The sequence below is a fragment of the Micropterus salmoides genome, unplaced genomic scaffold, assembly GCF_014851395.1.
Source record: "Micropterus salmoides isolate LMB-PRFRI ecotype aquatic unplaced genomic scaffold, ASM1485139v1 Ms_hic_scaffold_18, whole genome shotgun sequence".
In the NCBI taxonomy this organism is placed as follows: domain Eukaryota; kingdom Metazoa; phylum Chordata; class Actinopteri; order Centrarchiformes; family Centrarchidae; genus Micropterus; species Micropterus salmoides.
Window position 1 is genome coordinate 31,884,880 of NW_024040928.1, and position 16,774 is coordinate 31,901,653.

The window sequence follows — 16,774 nt, forward strand, 5'->3', positions numbered from 1 at the left end:
ATCCAACGCGGGACGAAATCATTTATCTGAATCTAATGAAACACGTTATTTTGTTCAACCTACCTCTTCACCTGGAGAGGGAGGCCGCTCTGATCAGGAGAGCGTCTTTATCGTCTATATATAATAGTTTCAGACCAACGCGTTCTCACTGCCGACTCATCACATGGACCCTTTAGCATCAGATGGCGACGGCGTCCGGGACCAACGCACATCCCATAGGTTCTACTATCAGTGACAGAAATGTGGGAGTGAGGAGGTGGTTGGTTGGTTGGATGGACCAGAAACCGGACCTCAGCCCAGTGACCGGTGCTCGATTTCCAAATGAAACAAAAAGTCAACACTGGTTCCTTTTAGTGAAGTCCTGTAACTTACGTACGTAACCATAAGCGGAGATAGCGTGGGTGCCTGGGGCCCCGGCTAGGTAGGGGCCCCCTGCATGGCCGCAAATGCGTTGTCATTTGCTTGTAGACGCGACGGTACAAGAGAATTGCTTTCATTGGTCAGAGATCAGTGCAGCCGCTCTGTCTCACCCAGAGACTGTATAAAAAAACACACAGACACGTTTAAAAAACAGAATTCACAGAGGAAATGTTGTATTTCAAGCTCATTTTAACTCCCTCCACCGCCGCCATGCATCATGGGACTTCTGAGGCACGGACTTATTATCATGTACTTTTACTCAGTGTATAAATACACGGCAGATGTTGTCTGATGGTGATCGGGGGTTCAAGTACCTGAAGGTGATGAAGAGGAGGCTGCAGCTTCACACCAGATGCTCAACATGACATTTCTTGGCCGGAGCACTGAAGCCCTGTGGGGGGGGCTGCCTTTCATCCCCGACCTCAACCTGCCCCCCCCCCCGGCTAACACCTCGCTGACTTCAGAGCTGCACAATGCTGCTCCTGCTCCACCAGCTGAGCCCCGAGGGCCCCCGAGGGCCCCTGCAGCACCGCGGCTGTACAGAACACATCACACAGCCCCCCCCCCCTCAGGACTGTCTGATGAGCAGCCACACACCAACATCAGGACCATAGAGAGATAAACAGGCCGCATACCAAACAATACTGGCTCCTGATTGGCTGGCAGCTCAGAGACAGAGTCCTGTTTCTTCTGGTCCAAATCATTTAGGTTTCAGAGCTCACGTCCTTTCATGAGCTTTCGCTCTTACAGTTAAAGTGAAAACGTCTCTCCAGCTGAACAGCAGTTTAAATCCAGAACAGAAAACCTCTGTAAAGATCGTCGCCCTGCTCTGGATCAGCGACACGTTCTCATCACAATCCCAGTTGTACCTGTCACACATGGACGCTTTGTCCGCTCAGCACCGGGGGAACCGCCGGGAAACATATTCAGCCAATCGTGTGTTTCCACTGACCTCAGTTTCAGATGTGGCGGCGGGAGGAGCAGGTGGGACCAGATCAGGATACGTGTCTACAGAAATACTGCGTTACTGGCTCCAGGTGTGACCTGCAGTACTGCAGGATGTGCCGACTGTGTGCAGAACCTCAGTTAGCTGTTGTAGTCAAGACCCCCCAAACCGAGACCGAGTCGAGACCAAGACCAGTTCCCCACATTACATGACAGACAATAAATGTGGATCGAGATCAGAGGTAAGTCTCAAACTGATCTGAAAGATCCACATTCCCTAAGAGCTGAAGTCAGCATCTTTATTCAACACGCCTTCCCACGCTGACCATCGCGGGGGGGGGGGGGGGGCAGCCGTTAACGGGAACAACACATTTTAATCAGGGTTACTGGTTTAATATGAAGCAACAAGTTTTACATCAAAGTTCGGATTTTAACAAATAAATCAGACAAAGCAAAACTAATTTATTGATATTCCCAAAGTTATTGACTGTTCTTGAAATAGTCCTCAGTGTCTGAGTCAGAGACGAGACTGAGACCATCAAAAAGCGGTCTGGAGCACTACAAGAGGCTCCGGTGGGATGAGCTCATGGCGTCCCGGCGCTCTGGAAGCTCGTGCATGTGCAGTAGAAGAATAACCTGCCCGTTCATTCAGAGACCTGATCCTGTTAGTCCAAAGACCTGCACAGAGGCAGGACGTGTCCATGTAAGGACTTGGACAGGGTTTGGGATGCTGAACTGTAACGTGAGGCGAGGTGACCTATTTCCTGTTATTCACTGTGACAGATGACGACTGCACCTCTCATTTGACTGCAGCCTTAATTGTCCGGAGGCGCAGCAGCTGTGACATTTGTCCCGCTGTGTAAAGAGCGGGACGATCCGTCCTCAGACTTTGCATCTTATCGCTGCGTGTGATCTGCGTCTGCCTGCAGCTTCGCAGCTCGCAGCGCCGCTCTGATCCACCAACACGCAGCTGGAACATGCAAAACACGGCCTGCGGCCGCCGCTGGCTGCCTTATTCAAATCCAGGAGGCCACAGAGGGGTTTTACTGTTGTGCACAGACATTTCCCTAACAGAGGACACTGTCACCGCCGCCGCCGCCGCAGCACAACAGGCTTTTGTTGTTTGTCTTACAAAGAGTGCAGGAGTCCAGCTGCTCACAGGCTGCAGCTCAGGTGCGCTTCAAATTCACAACTTTTCTTGTGTTTCCAACCCAGTACATGAAACCACGTCTGAAGAATGAAAAACTGCAAAAAGCCCACCATCAAAAACGTTTGGCGTCCCGGGCCTGTTTCTACAGGAGCCCGGAGCGGACAAAGCAAACACCGGCTCTAGAGAACGAGTTCTGCCCTCACAGCTTCTCCTGCACACTGAGTCTGAAAGACTTATTTTACTCCATCACACACGATCCAGCTGAATCAGACCCGGCTAGCTGTTCCCAGTCTTTATGCTAAGCTAAGCTCTAAACTCTGATCTTCTGCTGTTACAGGTGACTTTAATGGCTCAGACTAAAACACAGAAAGCTGTAATTACCCAGTCGAACCTGAACGCACCACATTAAGGTGTCTAGACTGTCGCTCAGCTCACCTGCTTATTACAGACACATTAAAGTGATTTAGCTGCAGCTTTCTGTCTGCACACGCGGCCTCAGGCTTTAGCTGGACTAAACTACGAGGTGGTCTTTATAGAGGTGAACTGAGACCAACGAAGGAAGGAGGTCGCTCTTTAAACCTGATGTAGAAAACAGAACTGACTCCTGCTATTGTTTTGTTTGCTGTGATCGATTTGGATCATTTACATTTCAAACTGCGGCTGTTATTTTATCTAAGTGCGTTAAATGTGTGCATCAGAGGGTTGTATCTGGATCTGCTCCAGGTCTGGACCTTTGCAGCGGGCCGCTCGCTTCCTGTTTGTGGTGAAAGAGACGTTAGAGAGATAACATCGACGTGAAGCTGCGCTCACCTGGGGAGATAACGTCAGGTGGGAATAAATTCAGTCAGCGTGCAGGTTAACCACATTTCTCCACAGCTGTTTGTTTTTCTGCTTATGTTAATAGTTGCCACGGTAACCAACTGCGAAAAAACAAACAAAGCGTGAGGAAACAAAGCGACTGAGCAAACGGACTGAAAGCTCCAGAACGAGCCGCTAAAGAGACCCTGAGACTGTTAAACCTACACGATCAGTCACAGGTGTCATTGATGCTGGGGACACTGGGGACACTGGGGACACTGGGGACACTGGGAACGCTGGGGACGCTGGGCACACTGGGGACGCTGGGGACACTGGGGACACTGGGGACACTGGGAACGCTGGGGACACTGGGGAAGCTGGAAACACTGGGGACGCTGGGAACACTGGGGAAGCTGGGAACACTGGGAACACTGGGGAAGCTGGAAACACTGGGGACGCTGGGAACGCTGGGGACGCTGGGAACGCTGGGGAAGCTGGAAACACTGGGGACGCTGGGAACACTGGGGAAGCTGGGAACACTGGGAACACTGGGAACGCTGGGAACGCTGGGGACACTGGGGAAGCTGGAAACACTGGGGACACTGGGGACGCTGGGAACACTGGGAACACTGGGGAAGCTGGAAACACTGGGGACACTGGGGACGCTGGGAACGCTTGGAACGCTTGGAACGCTGGGGAAGCTGGAAACACTGGGGACGCTGGGAACGCTGGGAACGCTGGGGAAGCTGGAAACACTGGGGACACTGGGGACGCTGGGAACACTGGGGACGCTGGGAACGCTGGGAACGCTTGGAACGCTGGGGAAGCTGGAAACACTGGGGACGCTGGGAACGCTGGGAACGCTGGGGAAGCTGGAAACACTGGGGACGCTGGGGATGCTGGGGACACTGGGGAAGTTGGGGACACTGGAGACGCTGGGGACACTGACGCTGGGGACACTGGGGACATTGGGGACATGTCCCCACCACTTTTTTAAAGTATAATGTGTTTAATTTAAAAAAGCCTTTAGAAAATTAATAAATAAAATATAGAAGAAACAAATCGTCTTCAGCCAAAACAAACAAGCTGCTGATTGTAAAATGACACCAGAACATCGGTAACTTGAACAAAATGAAGTGTTTAATGATCTAAATTTCCTGGGGCCACTCATATAGCTCGGCTTTGATGATGACTTTAAAACACTGTTTAAAGATCTGGTCTCGTTCTCGTGAAGCTGATATCGTGATGTCTCTCCGGCTAAGTGTCTCCTCGCAGCCCTGATCTGAGCCTCTTGTCCCACCTCTTCTCAACACAAAGTGACCTTTTCTGTCAGATTAAGGCGACAAACAGCAGCAGAGGAATAAAGACCTGGTCCAGTGAGACACTCTCATGTCTGTGATGTGTGGACCGGCTTCCCTCTGAACACAGAGCTCAAACCACAAACAGGTTCTGGACTCGGTTGGTCTGGAACAGGCCGCAGGCTGCAGGCTGGTCTAAATCTGTGTTTGGACTTTTCTTTCACATCAGAACAGGATCACATTAAACACATGTGGCATCTTTAGATTATTGAGTTAATGAAATAACAGTTGAAGGCTGAGTCAACACTCGTCTCCTTAAATCTTCTCTCTGCAGCATCATTAGATGCTTCACTTTTACATTTAGAGGTCTTTAGTAATGTTGGTTAAATAACAGCTGGAAACAGATTTTAGCAAATTTACATGAAAACCTGGAGTTCTGAATCTGGAGATCTGCTGCACAGACACATGACCTCCTGGCTCTGAGCTGAAGCAGCCGCAGTTTCACTCAGACTGAACTGAAGATCAGGTCCTGAGATGCAGCAACAGTCCTCCCAGATTCGCACCTTGAATAATTACAAATACTAATATATGATGTTGCACAATCTGCAGGACTTCTTTGCTCCTGAACAGCAGGCAGGTGACAGGTGAGCTGCTGGACTCGCTGCTCGCTCAGGGACCAATCAGCTGGCTTGAGAAGTTGACTGACTCCGCTGAGAGCCAATGAGCGTGCAGCTCAGCCTGCAGCGGCTCTATAAGCAGCCCGGCGCTCCTCCCGCAGCTCAGTGAGGCTCCTCTCTCCGTGTCTCAGTGATGCTGTTTGTTCTCATGTGAAGCTGCAGCGACCGCCAGGAGACATGAGACCCGGCAGCCCGGTGCCGTCTGCGGGCAGGAGGAGGAGGAGGAGGAGGAGCAGCGGCGCCCTCAGCCGGAGCCGCCGGAGCCGCCGGAGCCTGCGCTGCTCTCTGCGGGGCTCCTACCGGAACAAGAGCCCGGCGGCGGCGGAGGAGGACGAGCCGCGTGTTCCGGAGCTCCTGCTGCAGGACATGAACCTGTGTTACCGGCTGCTGCGGCAGCTGGTTCCCGGTCTGCCGCCCGGACGGGCCGCCAGCAGGGTGGAGATCCTGCAGCACGTCATCGACTACATCCTGGACCTGCAGACCGAGCTGGACGCCTCCATCCCGGCGGGGGACCGCGGAGAGCCGCTCCACCGGGACCGGATCCAGCAGCGGCCACAGAGCGGAGAGAGCTCCGGGACCAGCAGCCACACCTGCCAGGTAGGAGATAAACAGGTTATTGATCAGGTATTGATGATCAGCTCTGAATCTCCAGCTCCTGCTGGTTTGAAGACAAACATATTGATGATGTATCGATTAGAAAACTGGAGTCTAAACAGTTTCTGAAAGAGAAGAAATGAGGCGGGTTCTTGATCCAGATCAGACCCACATATCAGAGCGGCATTAATTGACCATCATCACTAACAGAACCGGCCCACAGCAGAGAACTTTAATCCACATGTCTGCTACACACACAGCAAATTAAAAATACAGGCAGGAGAAAAGAAATGAAAATAAAAGCTGTGACAGAAAAGAGCTGCAGGATAGTTTGTTCATTAGAATCATTCTGGACATTTAAAACAGGTCAGCTGTTCTTGTGTCTGATTACAACAGAGGTCCGGCCTCTGACCAGGTCCATGACTCCAGGTTTACATCCTGTTTTTTAAACTCGTTAAAACGTTTTCTCAGATTTCCTTCTCCAGATTATGTTGCTGCAGATTATTGATTATCAGTCTGGACTTTCTGGTTCTTCACAGCAGCTTTAACTTAAACCTGGATCATCCTGATCCTCGGCACAGGAACTCCTTTCAGCCAGTCGTGCCTTGAACGTTACTCATCGATGTTTGAGGGGCCCTGCAGGCTCCTGAGGGAACCAGTGCAGCTGCAGGGGACAGACTGGGGCCCGTGTTCGCAGACTTTACTGAAATCGAACAGAACAGAATAAAAAGGTTTAGTGAAGTTTGTTTGTGAGACCAGATTTTAGTTCACACTGAACTTCGTAAAACAGACCAATTAAATCGACTTAACAGATTTAAGGACTTAAGGGCCACAACCTGCTACTGGAGCCCCGCCTCTTCCTGTGGGCTGGTTTTCACAATAAACTGTCCCAAAATGATCAGCAGGTGGAGGCCAGGAGACGCCGGCTGGGGGACGGTTGAGTTTCCGGTTAGATGCCAAAATAAAGACACTAACTTTAAAAACATTAAATGAGTTGCAGCCTCGTTCTGTCATGTTGGACGCTCTCTTCGATAATTAACCCTTTAAACTCTCCAGTGTGAGCTGCTGCTCCGCTACGGTGAAGAACTGGATCATCGCGGTTTCTTCTTTCTTTATAAGCCTGCGAGACTTCACACAGTTACCAACCACGTAGTCTCAGGTCCAGATCAGAACCGCTGTTCACCACAGTAATCTGATCCAGACTCTCATGGAGACAAAATAAAGTTTTCACTAAGCTGAACATGGACTTTGAGCTACGAGTGCAGAACTTCACCTTGATGTTTTCTGAGTCGTGAGGCTTCCCGGGATATCGTGTTCTGCCAAACAGGAAGTGAAGCCTGTTGCACAGGAGGATCTGACCTTTGACCTGTTTCTCCTCTTTGTGTCTCTGCAGTCCAGCGAGTTCCCCAAACCAGACTTAGAGGACGAGGAGAGCCGGGCCCCGCTGCACTGATGCGATGGAGGTGAGGCTCTGGAGGGCCAGCAGCAGCTCTTCACTCAGTCTGTGCCTTCCCTGTTGGTCAAATATCCCCCCCCACTGTGTGTGGTCATGTGACTCCGCCCAGCGCTGCTCAGCTTAGCCAGCGCTAACCGCCTTCACTGTCCAGCAGGGAAACATCAGACTTTCACTAACGGAGTCACTGCGACCTGCTCTGTCCGGTTACTGGCTCGCTCTCGTCGTTACCCGCCTGTCACGTAGGTGACCGTTACCCTGGGGCTGCTGGGAACATGTCCCTTTCTGAAGTAGCTCATTTTGTCCCCGTCACTTTCTAAAAGCATCATTTGTTAAAAATGTAAAGGTAGCTGCACCAGGGCGGAGACGGATCCTGTTACAGCTGGGCTGATGTGGTTTTGACACAGGGCGGAATGAAAAATGTTATCACGATAAAAACACTTCACATCATTTGATTTTTTTAAAAACAAAGTTTAAAGGCTGTTTTTTGCTCCTGAGTGAAAGTTAATGTGGTTTGAAACTTTTCTTTCTGCTCAGAACAAACACTTGATGCCAAACAGAGGATCACTTCACAAATCTGAGGCAGAACATTCACAACTATTCTGAGAAAATCTCTTCTCAACAAACATGCAGGAGGAAAATGAAGTCAAATCTGTTTTCAGTCCCTTTTCCTCAACAAAATAAAGATCTTAGTAGAAACATTAAGTGCTGATTCGTTCCTGATTCAAATGAATTCAAACATTCATTGATATATTGAACATTTGTTATTTTGTTAGAGGAAAATTATATTGTGATACTTAAATTTTATTGCTCAGCCCACAGACTGCATGCAAGAAGTGGGTGTCGTCATGGTGACGTCACCTGTTGGTTTGTGGACTGCCGTTTTGAAGCCTCGAGTTTGGCTGATAGGGCGCCGCCATGTTGAGTTTTTGCAACCAGCGGAACCGGACGTGACCATATTTGGACGAGATGGCTAACGGCCGTGTGCGGAGCTAGCTAGCTTAGCTAGGTGCATCTATAATTCACGTTATCCGTCGTCGCCATGGTAGCGACTTGTCAATCAGCTTGTAGCCCCGCCCTAAAGCCTCCCCTGCTTCCTGGTCTCTGTTCCTCTAAATGGGACCATAATTTACTAAATGAACATCATGCTGTGTTGAAGAAGACTTGAAACTAGCGACTGAGACCAGAAACTCATCAGGAAAGTGTTTACTGAGGGAATAAATCAGCTGACAAGTAGAAACATTTTCTTTCTGCAGCTGCTGGAGTCGCCCCCTGCTGGCTGCTGGAGAGGACGCAGGTTTAAGTCGCCCCCTGCTGGCTGCTAGAGAGGACGCAGGTTTAAGTCGCCCCCTGCTGGCTGCTAGAGAGGACGCAGGTTTAAGTCGCCCCCTGCTGGCTGCTAGAGAGGACGCAGGTTTAAGGTGCCCCCTGCTGGCCGCTGGAGAGGACGCAGGTTTAAGTCGCCCCCTGCTGGCTGTTGGAGAGGACGCAGGTTTAAGGCGCCCCCTGCTGGCTGTTAGAGAGGACGCAGGTTTAAGTCGCCCCCTGCTGGCTGTTGGAGAGGACGCAGGTTTAAGGCGCCCCCTGCTGGCTGCTAGAGAGGACGCAGGTTTAAGTCGCCCCCTGCTGGCTGCTAGAGAGGACGCAGGTTTAAGTCGCCCCCTGCTGGCTGCTAGAGAGGACGCAGGTTTAAGGTGCCCCCTGCTGGCCGCTGGAGAGGACGCAGGTTTAAGTCGCCCCCTGCTGGCTGTTGGAGAGGACGCAGGTTTAAGGCGCCCCCTGCTGGCTGCTAGAGAGGACGCAGGTTTAAGGCGCCCCCTGCTGGCTGCTAGAGAGGACGCAGGTTTAAGTCGCCCCCTGCTGGCTGCTAGAGAGGACGCAGGTTTAAGGCGCCCCCTGCTGGCTGCTAGAGAGGACGCAGGTTTAAGTCGCCCCCTGCTGGCTGTTAGAGAGGACGCAGGTTTAAGTCGCCCCCTGCTGGCTGTTAGAGAGGACGCAGGTTTAAGTCGCCCCCTGCTGGCCGCTGGAGAGGACGCAGGTTTAAGTCGCCCCCTGCTGGCTGTTAGAGAGGACGCAGGTTTAAGTCGCCCCCTGCTGGCTGTTAGAGAGGACGCAGGTTTAAGGCGCCCCCTGCTGGCCGTTAGAGAGGACGCAGGTTTAAGGCGCCCCCTGCTGGCCGCTAGAGAGGACGCAGGTTTAAGTCGCCCCCTGCTGGCTGCTAGAGAGGACGCAGGCTTCGGTGTTCGCGTCAGATTGCTGACCGGAAGTTTCTCTCTGGGCCCTATTTCAGCTTTGTCTGACTGACTTTCAGGTGTGGATGTGATGGATGAGGTTACTTGTGTGCTCGACACCGTTGTGCTTAGTATTTTTGTATTGTCGGCTCTGTAGTTTCGTGCTTTGCCCCTTTTGATGCACTGTTATGATTTTTTTATTTTTTTTATTTTCCAGACCTGCTGTAATTTGTGACGAGTTACATTTCCTAAAAGTTTTCTTCTTCTTAGCCCGAATGTCCCCAACACTTTTCAACACAAAGGGACGCTCTAGCATAGATGTCTCTTGAAGGACGAGGAGAGGAAGCTCGCTACGTGTTGAGTAGCGCTCATCCACTTTTGCTTTTAGTCAAAATTCTCATCAGTTAATATTTACACAAATTTTTGACTTTGTTAATTGAAACGCTGCAGTGAGCAGCCTACTGTGTACAGTCAAACAACAGGAAGTCACGTTTCCTCCCTCTGCTGCTGTGGGTTTGTCCACTGCGCCCCCTGCAGCATCGGAGAAACGACAACTTCGCACAGACTGGATGTGTCACTGAGATCCATTCACTCCTGTGAAAGTTGCTTACTGGGAAAGAAAAGGCCTCAACGGGCTTCCTCATGCATGAGCATGCTCAGTAGAGACTTCCTGTGTCCGAGCCGGCTGACTTCCTGTTGATAATCTGAAGGGAAATGGATCATTTTGGAAAGTAAAGTTATGAGACTGGGACCTTCATGGGAAGTTGTCCCGCCACATTAAAAGCCTGCAGACGGTCTGAGTCTGTCGGGGTCCGACTGTCCTGTTGGGTTTCAGATGGAAACTTTATTCTCTTCACTAAATATAATTTACACTCTTCTGTTGCAGGTGTTTGAAACAAGAGGACGACTGAACACCAACAGAGTTCATCTGCATGGAAAGCATTTTATTTTTATTCACCACCTCGGAGGACTTGGACAGTTTCCTGGAGGGTCGACTTCTTCTTCACTTTGACTGAGTTGGCGTTTCTCTGAAAGACAATCAGCAACAACTCAGACTGCTTCAGTCCAGCCAGCGATGAGCCTTAATGAGAGAAGAAACACTCCTTTGATGTTTCTATCCAGTCTAGACTTCTTTATTCAGTCCTGATGAGACTGAAACCAGAATTTCATCTTCTCTTGTCTGATCCGAGTGACAGAAGATGTTGGCTGACAGACGGCCTCGTGTTTTTAATTCACATCGGCTGTTTTAAAAATAGCAGCTAAAATCCACATATTTTAAACAAAGTCCAGTTTAGATCAAGTCTAGATTAAATCACTTTAAACTCAGACTTCAGATAAACTGGACCAGAGTTCCTAACTTCCTGTCTGTTGAACTGCACTTCCTGCTTGATTATCAAAACAAGACAAAAACCAGACTGGTCAGGTGGTAACATAAATTATTAGAAACTTTATTTAACTATTTTCCAACGTGACGTCTGAGTCACTTAATATTTATTATAGTCACATTTTAAAGATCTAAAATCTTTAAACTGAACAGGAAGAGGAAACACTGATAGCATTGGCTCTTCAAAGTAAAAGACATGAGAATCTACAGTTTGGTTTTTGGTAGTTATGTCAAATAAAACATATTTTGATCCTGCAGGAAGTCCAGTTCTTTACTTGTTTTCTTACATAATTGTTCTGTAGATCTGAATCATATGTGACCTCCGCTGTTATTCCGTTCATTAAAACCGGCGACAGGAAGTTGATTGAGAGGTTAGACGACTCTTATTCTGAAATCAAAGCACTTCCTTTAACTAAGTGTCAGGAGTCTGCTTCCTGTTCTGGATGAAAGTTTGAAATGTAAAAGTTTCTGTTCAGCAGTTTAAGAATATTGTTGTTAAACTGCAATTTTATACAATCAATAAATTAAACTGTATATAAGCATTAAAGATGATGATGATGATGAAGAATTAGATTTACTCAGTTGTCATTGAAACATGGTTTAAAGTTTCCATGTTTGTGTCTTCTGTTCAAAAGCTCCAGAAGATCTGAGCTTTTTTCATAATTTGATGTATTACTTTAAGTTTTTCTTATTCATCAGTGCAAAAGCCTCAACTTTAATCAGGAAGGTCACAGGAAACACACAACGGGATTAAAGGGGAGGGTGAGTTTTCTTGTACATTTTTAATGTCTACATTAGATTATTAATTCAGTTACCTAGATATTATTCATACCGACCACAGTCCTGTTAAATCTTCCTGTGGTGTCTCAGATTGTGAGCAAATGTCGCCTCCTGGTGGTGAAACTCTTAAATTCATCTAATCGAACCTGAACATTTTCTCAGACGTGGAAACTAAGTACATTTAGTATTTTTCTGTGGATCTGTAGTATTTGTGCTGCAGTCAACTCCTTTGACTGTAGCCAAATAAACCCCTCAGTTCAATTAATTTATCCTTTTTGCTTGAAGGTCTTCTACCAAAACATTACTAGTTCATAAATATATTTTGCATGTTAGACTGTGTGCGAGTTTCTTTGTAACTCTGCAGCAGTTGTTGTTTATTTTACCGTTATTACACTAAATCCACTTGTATTCACCATCTTTAGTTAAATAAACACTTTCACTTTATAACAAGTACTGTCAGTTTTATTAGAATTAGAATCCCTGGATTTGAGGATAATTGAATAATTACTTAATAAGTTTCTCAAGAGTTTACTTGAACTTCAAAGGTTCCCCAGAACGAGTGTTTATTAATATTAAAAAGTGTAGAATGTTCACTACACCAGAGCCAAAGTTTGTATCGATATCATTTGTGCACAAATTTGTTTTAGACATTATTTAATCTTTTCTATATTCACAAACGTGAGTTTCTTAAGGACAGGCATCCAACCAGCGAACAGAAACTCTCACTTTAAGCCTCTGCCTCCACCTCCCTGATCATTTAATTTACATTTTATTCAGTCTTTAACACATTTGTACTTTCATTTTTTATCTTTTCTGATAGTCTTTAAACTCGTCTCATCAGGCAACTGGAGAAATCTGATAAATAAATGTGTGATTTTATGATCTGTTATGAGACTGGAACTGACTTTGTATGTATGTATTTTACTCAAACCTATATAGTAGAACAACTTCACCGTTTAAATGTTTCAAGTCAACCTAGTTCTGAACATGAATCCATAAGAATTGTCCGCAAACTTGAGCAAAAGTTTTTCAAGTTTAAACATGAGAGAACGTTCAATAACGCATTGTAACATTAGATTAGATTTGTATTTTTCTAAGATCTGGTCAAACTCTGTTCCTGCAGCGTCTTGTAATACTTACAGCAGCTACCAGAGAGGCTGAAAGGAGAAGGACGATTTATTCACTTTGCAAAACCTGAAATAAATCCAGAAAAATGTCGGCTGTGGATTGTTCCTAATGTTAGTTAGCTAACGCTGGCTAACTTCCTGCTGAATGTAACATAATAAAGTCCTGCTATTCTGATTTTTAATGACTGTAATAATGAACAGAGGCCGACCACGTCAGTTTGAGTCAGTTTGACAGCTTGAATACAACCTTCAAATGTATAATGAAACTGCAAAACTGTTTGTTTTCCAACAAATTTCACAATATTTCTCCTGGGAGTGCCGTAAAACACAGTGGCACCACCGTGATAAAAGTCAGAGAGCTCCGACAGTTTTTCGGACTTAGCACTAGTAACTAAGGGGGGCGTGGCCTAGCAAAAGGTCAATTACGTTGCATTTTGACAGTGAACTGATTTTACCTCAATTTCTCTGAAACTTTGAACAGTAGAATAACTTTAAATATTAGTATTTAAGGAAAGGTTTGTATGAGACTGCATATGTTTTACGAATCATTTAGACATTTTGACTATTATGTATCAAAACTCTACAGAAGAATGAGATGATTATATGATTGAAGTCAAAGTCTGTAAAGGAATCAATTGGAAACTCATTACTGTTCACTTTTCATGGACTACTTTAAATTCTAAGTTTTATTTTAAACATACATAAAAATATGACATGTGACAACATCTGGTTATAATAATGATATTAATGATAATTGTATCATCATGAAATATAACTATATATAACTATAACAGAAATATAACTATATATAACTTAACTTCCACCACTATGAGATAACTGTTGTTGATTTGGCGCTACATAAAATAAATTGAATTGAATACTTTCCCATAGAGGCTGCAAAGGCTCCACAATACAAGAGCAAATGTTTTAGTCAGTGTTAACTTTACTCTGTTTCTCAGGGATGGTTGTAACATTTATGACATTTATGTTTGGTGTAACTGTTTTATCTGCAACACAGACAGAAAATGCATGGTTTACTATTCACCCCTCAGTCTGTTGTAACATACCCTGGGGTGAAGTGTAACAGTGGTGAGAGACATACGGCACTCCTGGAGAGTAGCCTCATGGGCCCACAGAGAAGTCTACAGGTCTTACACTAACATTTGAACATAATAATGAAACAATTAAACATTACTGTGTGTCAGATGCATACTGAAAGTTAACTAAACGTTTTCTTGGTGTAGGTTTTCTAACCCAAACTCTTGTTGCCAGCTAGCTTAGTTTACAGCTTACAGCTAAAACATTAACACCAACAACTTGCACGAAAGCGTTCTACATAGACACTAGGGCTGTGCAATTCATCGAAATTTAATCACGATTATGAAAACAAGTTAATCAAATTCAAATGATTATTGTGCTGCATGCTGTTTTGTTTTGTTTCCCAGATTTATACTTTTCTCACCGTTAGTTTAACTAACTGCATCCCGACAAAACACAGTTGAATTTCAGCATTTCAAATATTTCACCTGTCACCTGCTCTTCTCCACTCCGTGTGCGCACACACAGCGTTACTGTCCTCCTCTTGGCTCTAAGATGCTGTTTAAAGTTAAAAATGTTGGATTAATATTTCCTATTTCATGGGCTATTTTGCATAATACATAATCATTTTCTAAAAAATGAAGCATCCAATTTTAAAAGTTCAATAAATGGATGATGTTTCCTATTAATTATGATTTTTGGCCAAATAGACACAAACAGTGGAAAATAATACTTTCTTACCTCAAAATTATTTTTTACCTCCCAATTGGCTGTGTCTGCCACAGGGTGCTGCTTTTTCCCATGTGGAATAAGGACTAAACTGAGCATGTGCAGAGTGAATCAGGTTATTCATAACTTGTTCCTGTTTCAACTGAACAGTGATATAACCATCCCCACTTTTCCCAAGTGTCATCACAAATCCTGTCCTCACAGAAGCAAACACAGCAGCTAAACTACAGCCGGACCCTGACCTCTGACCTCTCAGCAGTTTTCAGTCCCAGCAGTAGATATTGTACTTGTATCACAGAAGCAGTATTTGTAGTAGTAGCACTATTAGAAGTGACAATAATTACAAACTGTAAAGTCTTTACAGGGACAAACGAGTAAAAAGGCCTTTAAAGAAAAGTGTTTGGAAGCCAAAGTCTGTTTGAAGAAGAGCTTTAATAGCAGACACCATCTGTGGCAGCCTGAGGTTCTGGAGGTTCTGGTCCCCCTTTGTTAGGAACCAGGACTGAGGAACAGAGTGAAGGGCCCCGCCTGGGGATCTCAGGCTTCATTCTGCCTCATTACAAACCAACGCGTCCAAAATCTAGTAGTGTACCAACTGATCCACACTGCTGCTTCATGACATCTTCCAGTGCTGAGCTGAGCTTTAGTTCATCAGATGGTTAGTTAGCTCCATCTAGTGGACAGGTAGCAGAACTACATCACCTGATGTGTGATTCCTCTGACACTGACTGGGTTTCTGCCACAGGTTAGACCGGTTTTGACGTCACTCTGATGTTTTTTAGACTCTGAAGTTATGAGGCTGTGACGGCGTCCTCAGATCAGATGCACACAGACACCAGGACTGACGAGGAAGAAATGAGCAGCTTCTTCTCTCCCAGTGTTTCCTCCACACATGAAGGTGCAAAGTGTCTGTAAGTCGACCTGAAGTGAGTTCAGCAGGTGAGAATCCGACCAGAGGAATCTGTAAATGTCTGATAATCAGGATCACTTTGATCACATTGTGCTGGATCACTGTTTAACTGGACAGTAGAAATGCTTCTTGATGCTGATTGGCTGTTTCTAAATATCTCTTTGGAATCTGCTGTAGAATTTCTCTCCGAGTTAAAGAACAATGATTTCAGAAAGATTTCCCTGTAATATTGTTCATGTTTCTCAAGTAGAATCAGCAGCAGTCTGATTGTAGTCTGAGCTCACATCATCAGTGAAACATGCAGGGTGTGTCTGAACTGGTCTGACAGCTTGGATCCACTTGGCTCAGGTTTCTGGTTTAACTGTTAATACTCTGAAGTTAAGTGCATGGATGAAGAGTTCAGGGCTCAAATACAGACATCTTCCAACACTGAGACGGACTTGGTTTCACTGAAGACCCTTTAGGATCCAGAATCCTTTCTAGATGGACCAGAGCCAGCAGGGTGGAAGGGAACTTAGAGGTTGATTAGATCCCTCACAGGAATGGAAAATGTGAACTGTCCTGTTTCTCTCTGTTAAACTGTTGTCGTACTTTTTTAGTAGTGCTGCAAGAAAAATACATTAAAATGATCATGCATAACTAGATTACAAAATTGATAAAAGTATATGTAAAAAAAAATAACAATTTAGTTCCAAATATCATCAGATCTTTAAAGATTTAAAGATAAACATAAAGGTTTAAAGACACAGACCTTTTCTCTTGGCACACAGAAATCCCAAAAATGCATTTTGTTCTGCAGTATGTAACAAGTTTCAGGGTTTTGACACGTTAACTACATGTAGGATTATTGCAAATAACTTATCTGGGTGCATTTAAACAATTTCTTGGGATTGTAACAGAAAAAGCTTTGGAGCCGTTTAGGATTACTTACGTTGCAGCTGCTCTTTTAAAGTTTGAGATTACACATTTGGGGCTCATTTTCTTGACATTGTAAAATAAATACTAGTTCAATAAATGTTTTGATTGTAACAAACACATTTTGGGGGCTACACAACACTTAGGGATCAAAAGTAATTAGAGATTAAAGTAAATGTTGAAGTTGTTGAGATTATAAAAGATATTGTATTTATCCAAATTCCAAATTGATAGATTGAAACAGTGATGTTTGGGTGTACTGTAACGAATCTTGACAGTCTACATCTGATATGTTTTGTGTACAACATACTGAACCTCTGGGTGA

General features: G+C 45.5%; 2 protein-coding genes across 6 annotated transcripts in view; both read left to right on the plus strand.

Moving 5' to 3' along the window:
* The window catches only part of LOC119909376 (NLR family CARD domain-containing protein 3-like), a 622,129-nt gene that overhangs the window by 492,054 nt on the left and 113,301 nt on the right, over positions 1-16,774 (plus strand). The window lies entirely within an intron of this gene.
* LOC119909439 (DNA-binding protein inhibitor ID-3-like) lies at positions 5,216-12,617 on the plus strand. 2 transcript variants are annotated; one of them, XM_038727697.1, is made up of 3 exons: positions 5,217-5,885; positions 7,276-7,345; positions 10,453-10,586. In XM_038727697.1, exons 1-2 carry the CDS (start codon positions 5,466-5,468, stop codon positions 7,333-7,335), a joined length of 480 nt encoding a protein of 159 aa, XP_038583625.1. In that variant the 5' UTR covers positions 5,217-5,465; the 3' UTR covers positions 7,336-7,345; positions 10,453-10,586. The 2 variants fall into 2 exon arrangements, with proteins under 2 accessions (XP_038583624.1, XP_038583625.1); XM_038727696.1 differs by lacking the exon at positions 7,276-7,345 and having other exon boundaries at positions 5,216-5,885; positions 10,453-12,617.

Coding starts and splice junctions, on each gene's coding strand:
- LOC119909439 (XM_038727696.1), top strand. CDS start 5,466: ATGAGACCCGGCAGCCCGGTGCCGTCTGCGGGCAGGAGGAGGAGGAGG. Junction 5,886..10,452: donor CCAGCAGCCACACCTGCCAG/GTAGGAGATAAA, acceptor CTTCTGTTGCAG/GTGTTTGAAACAAGAGGACG.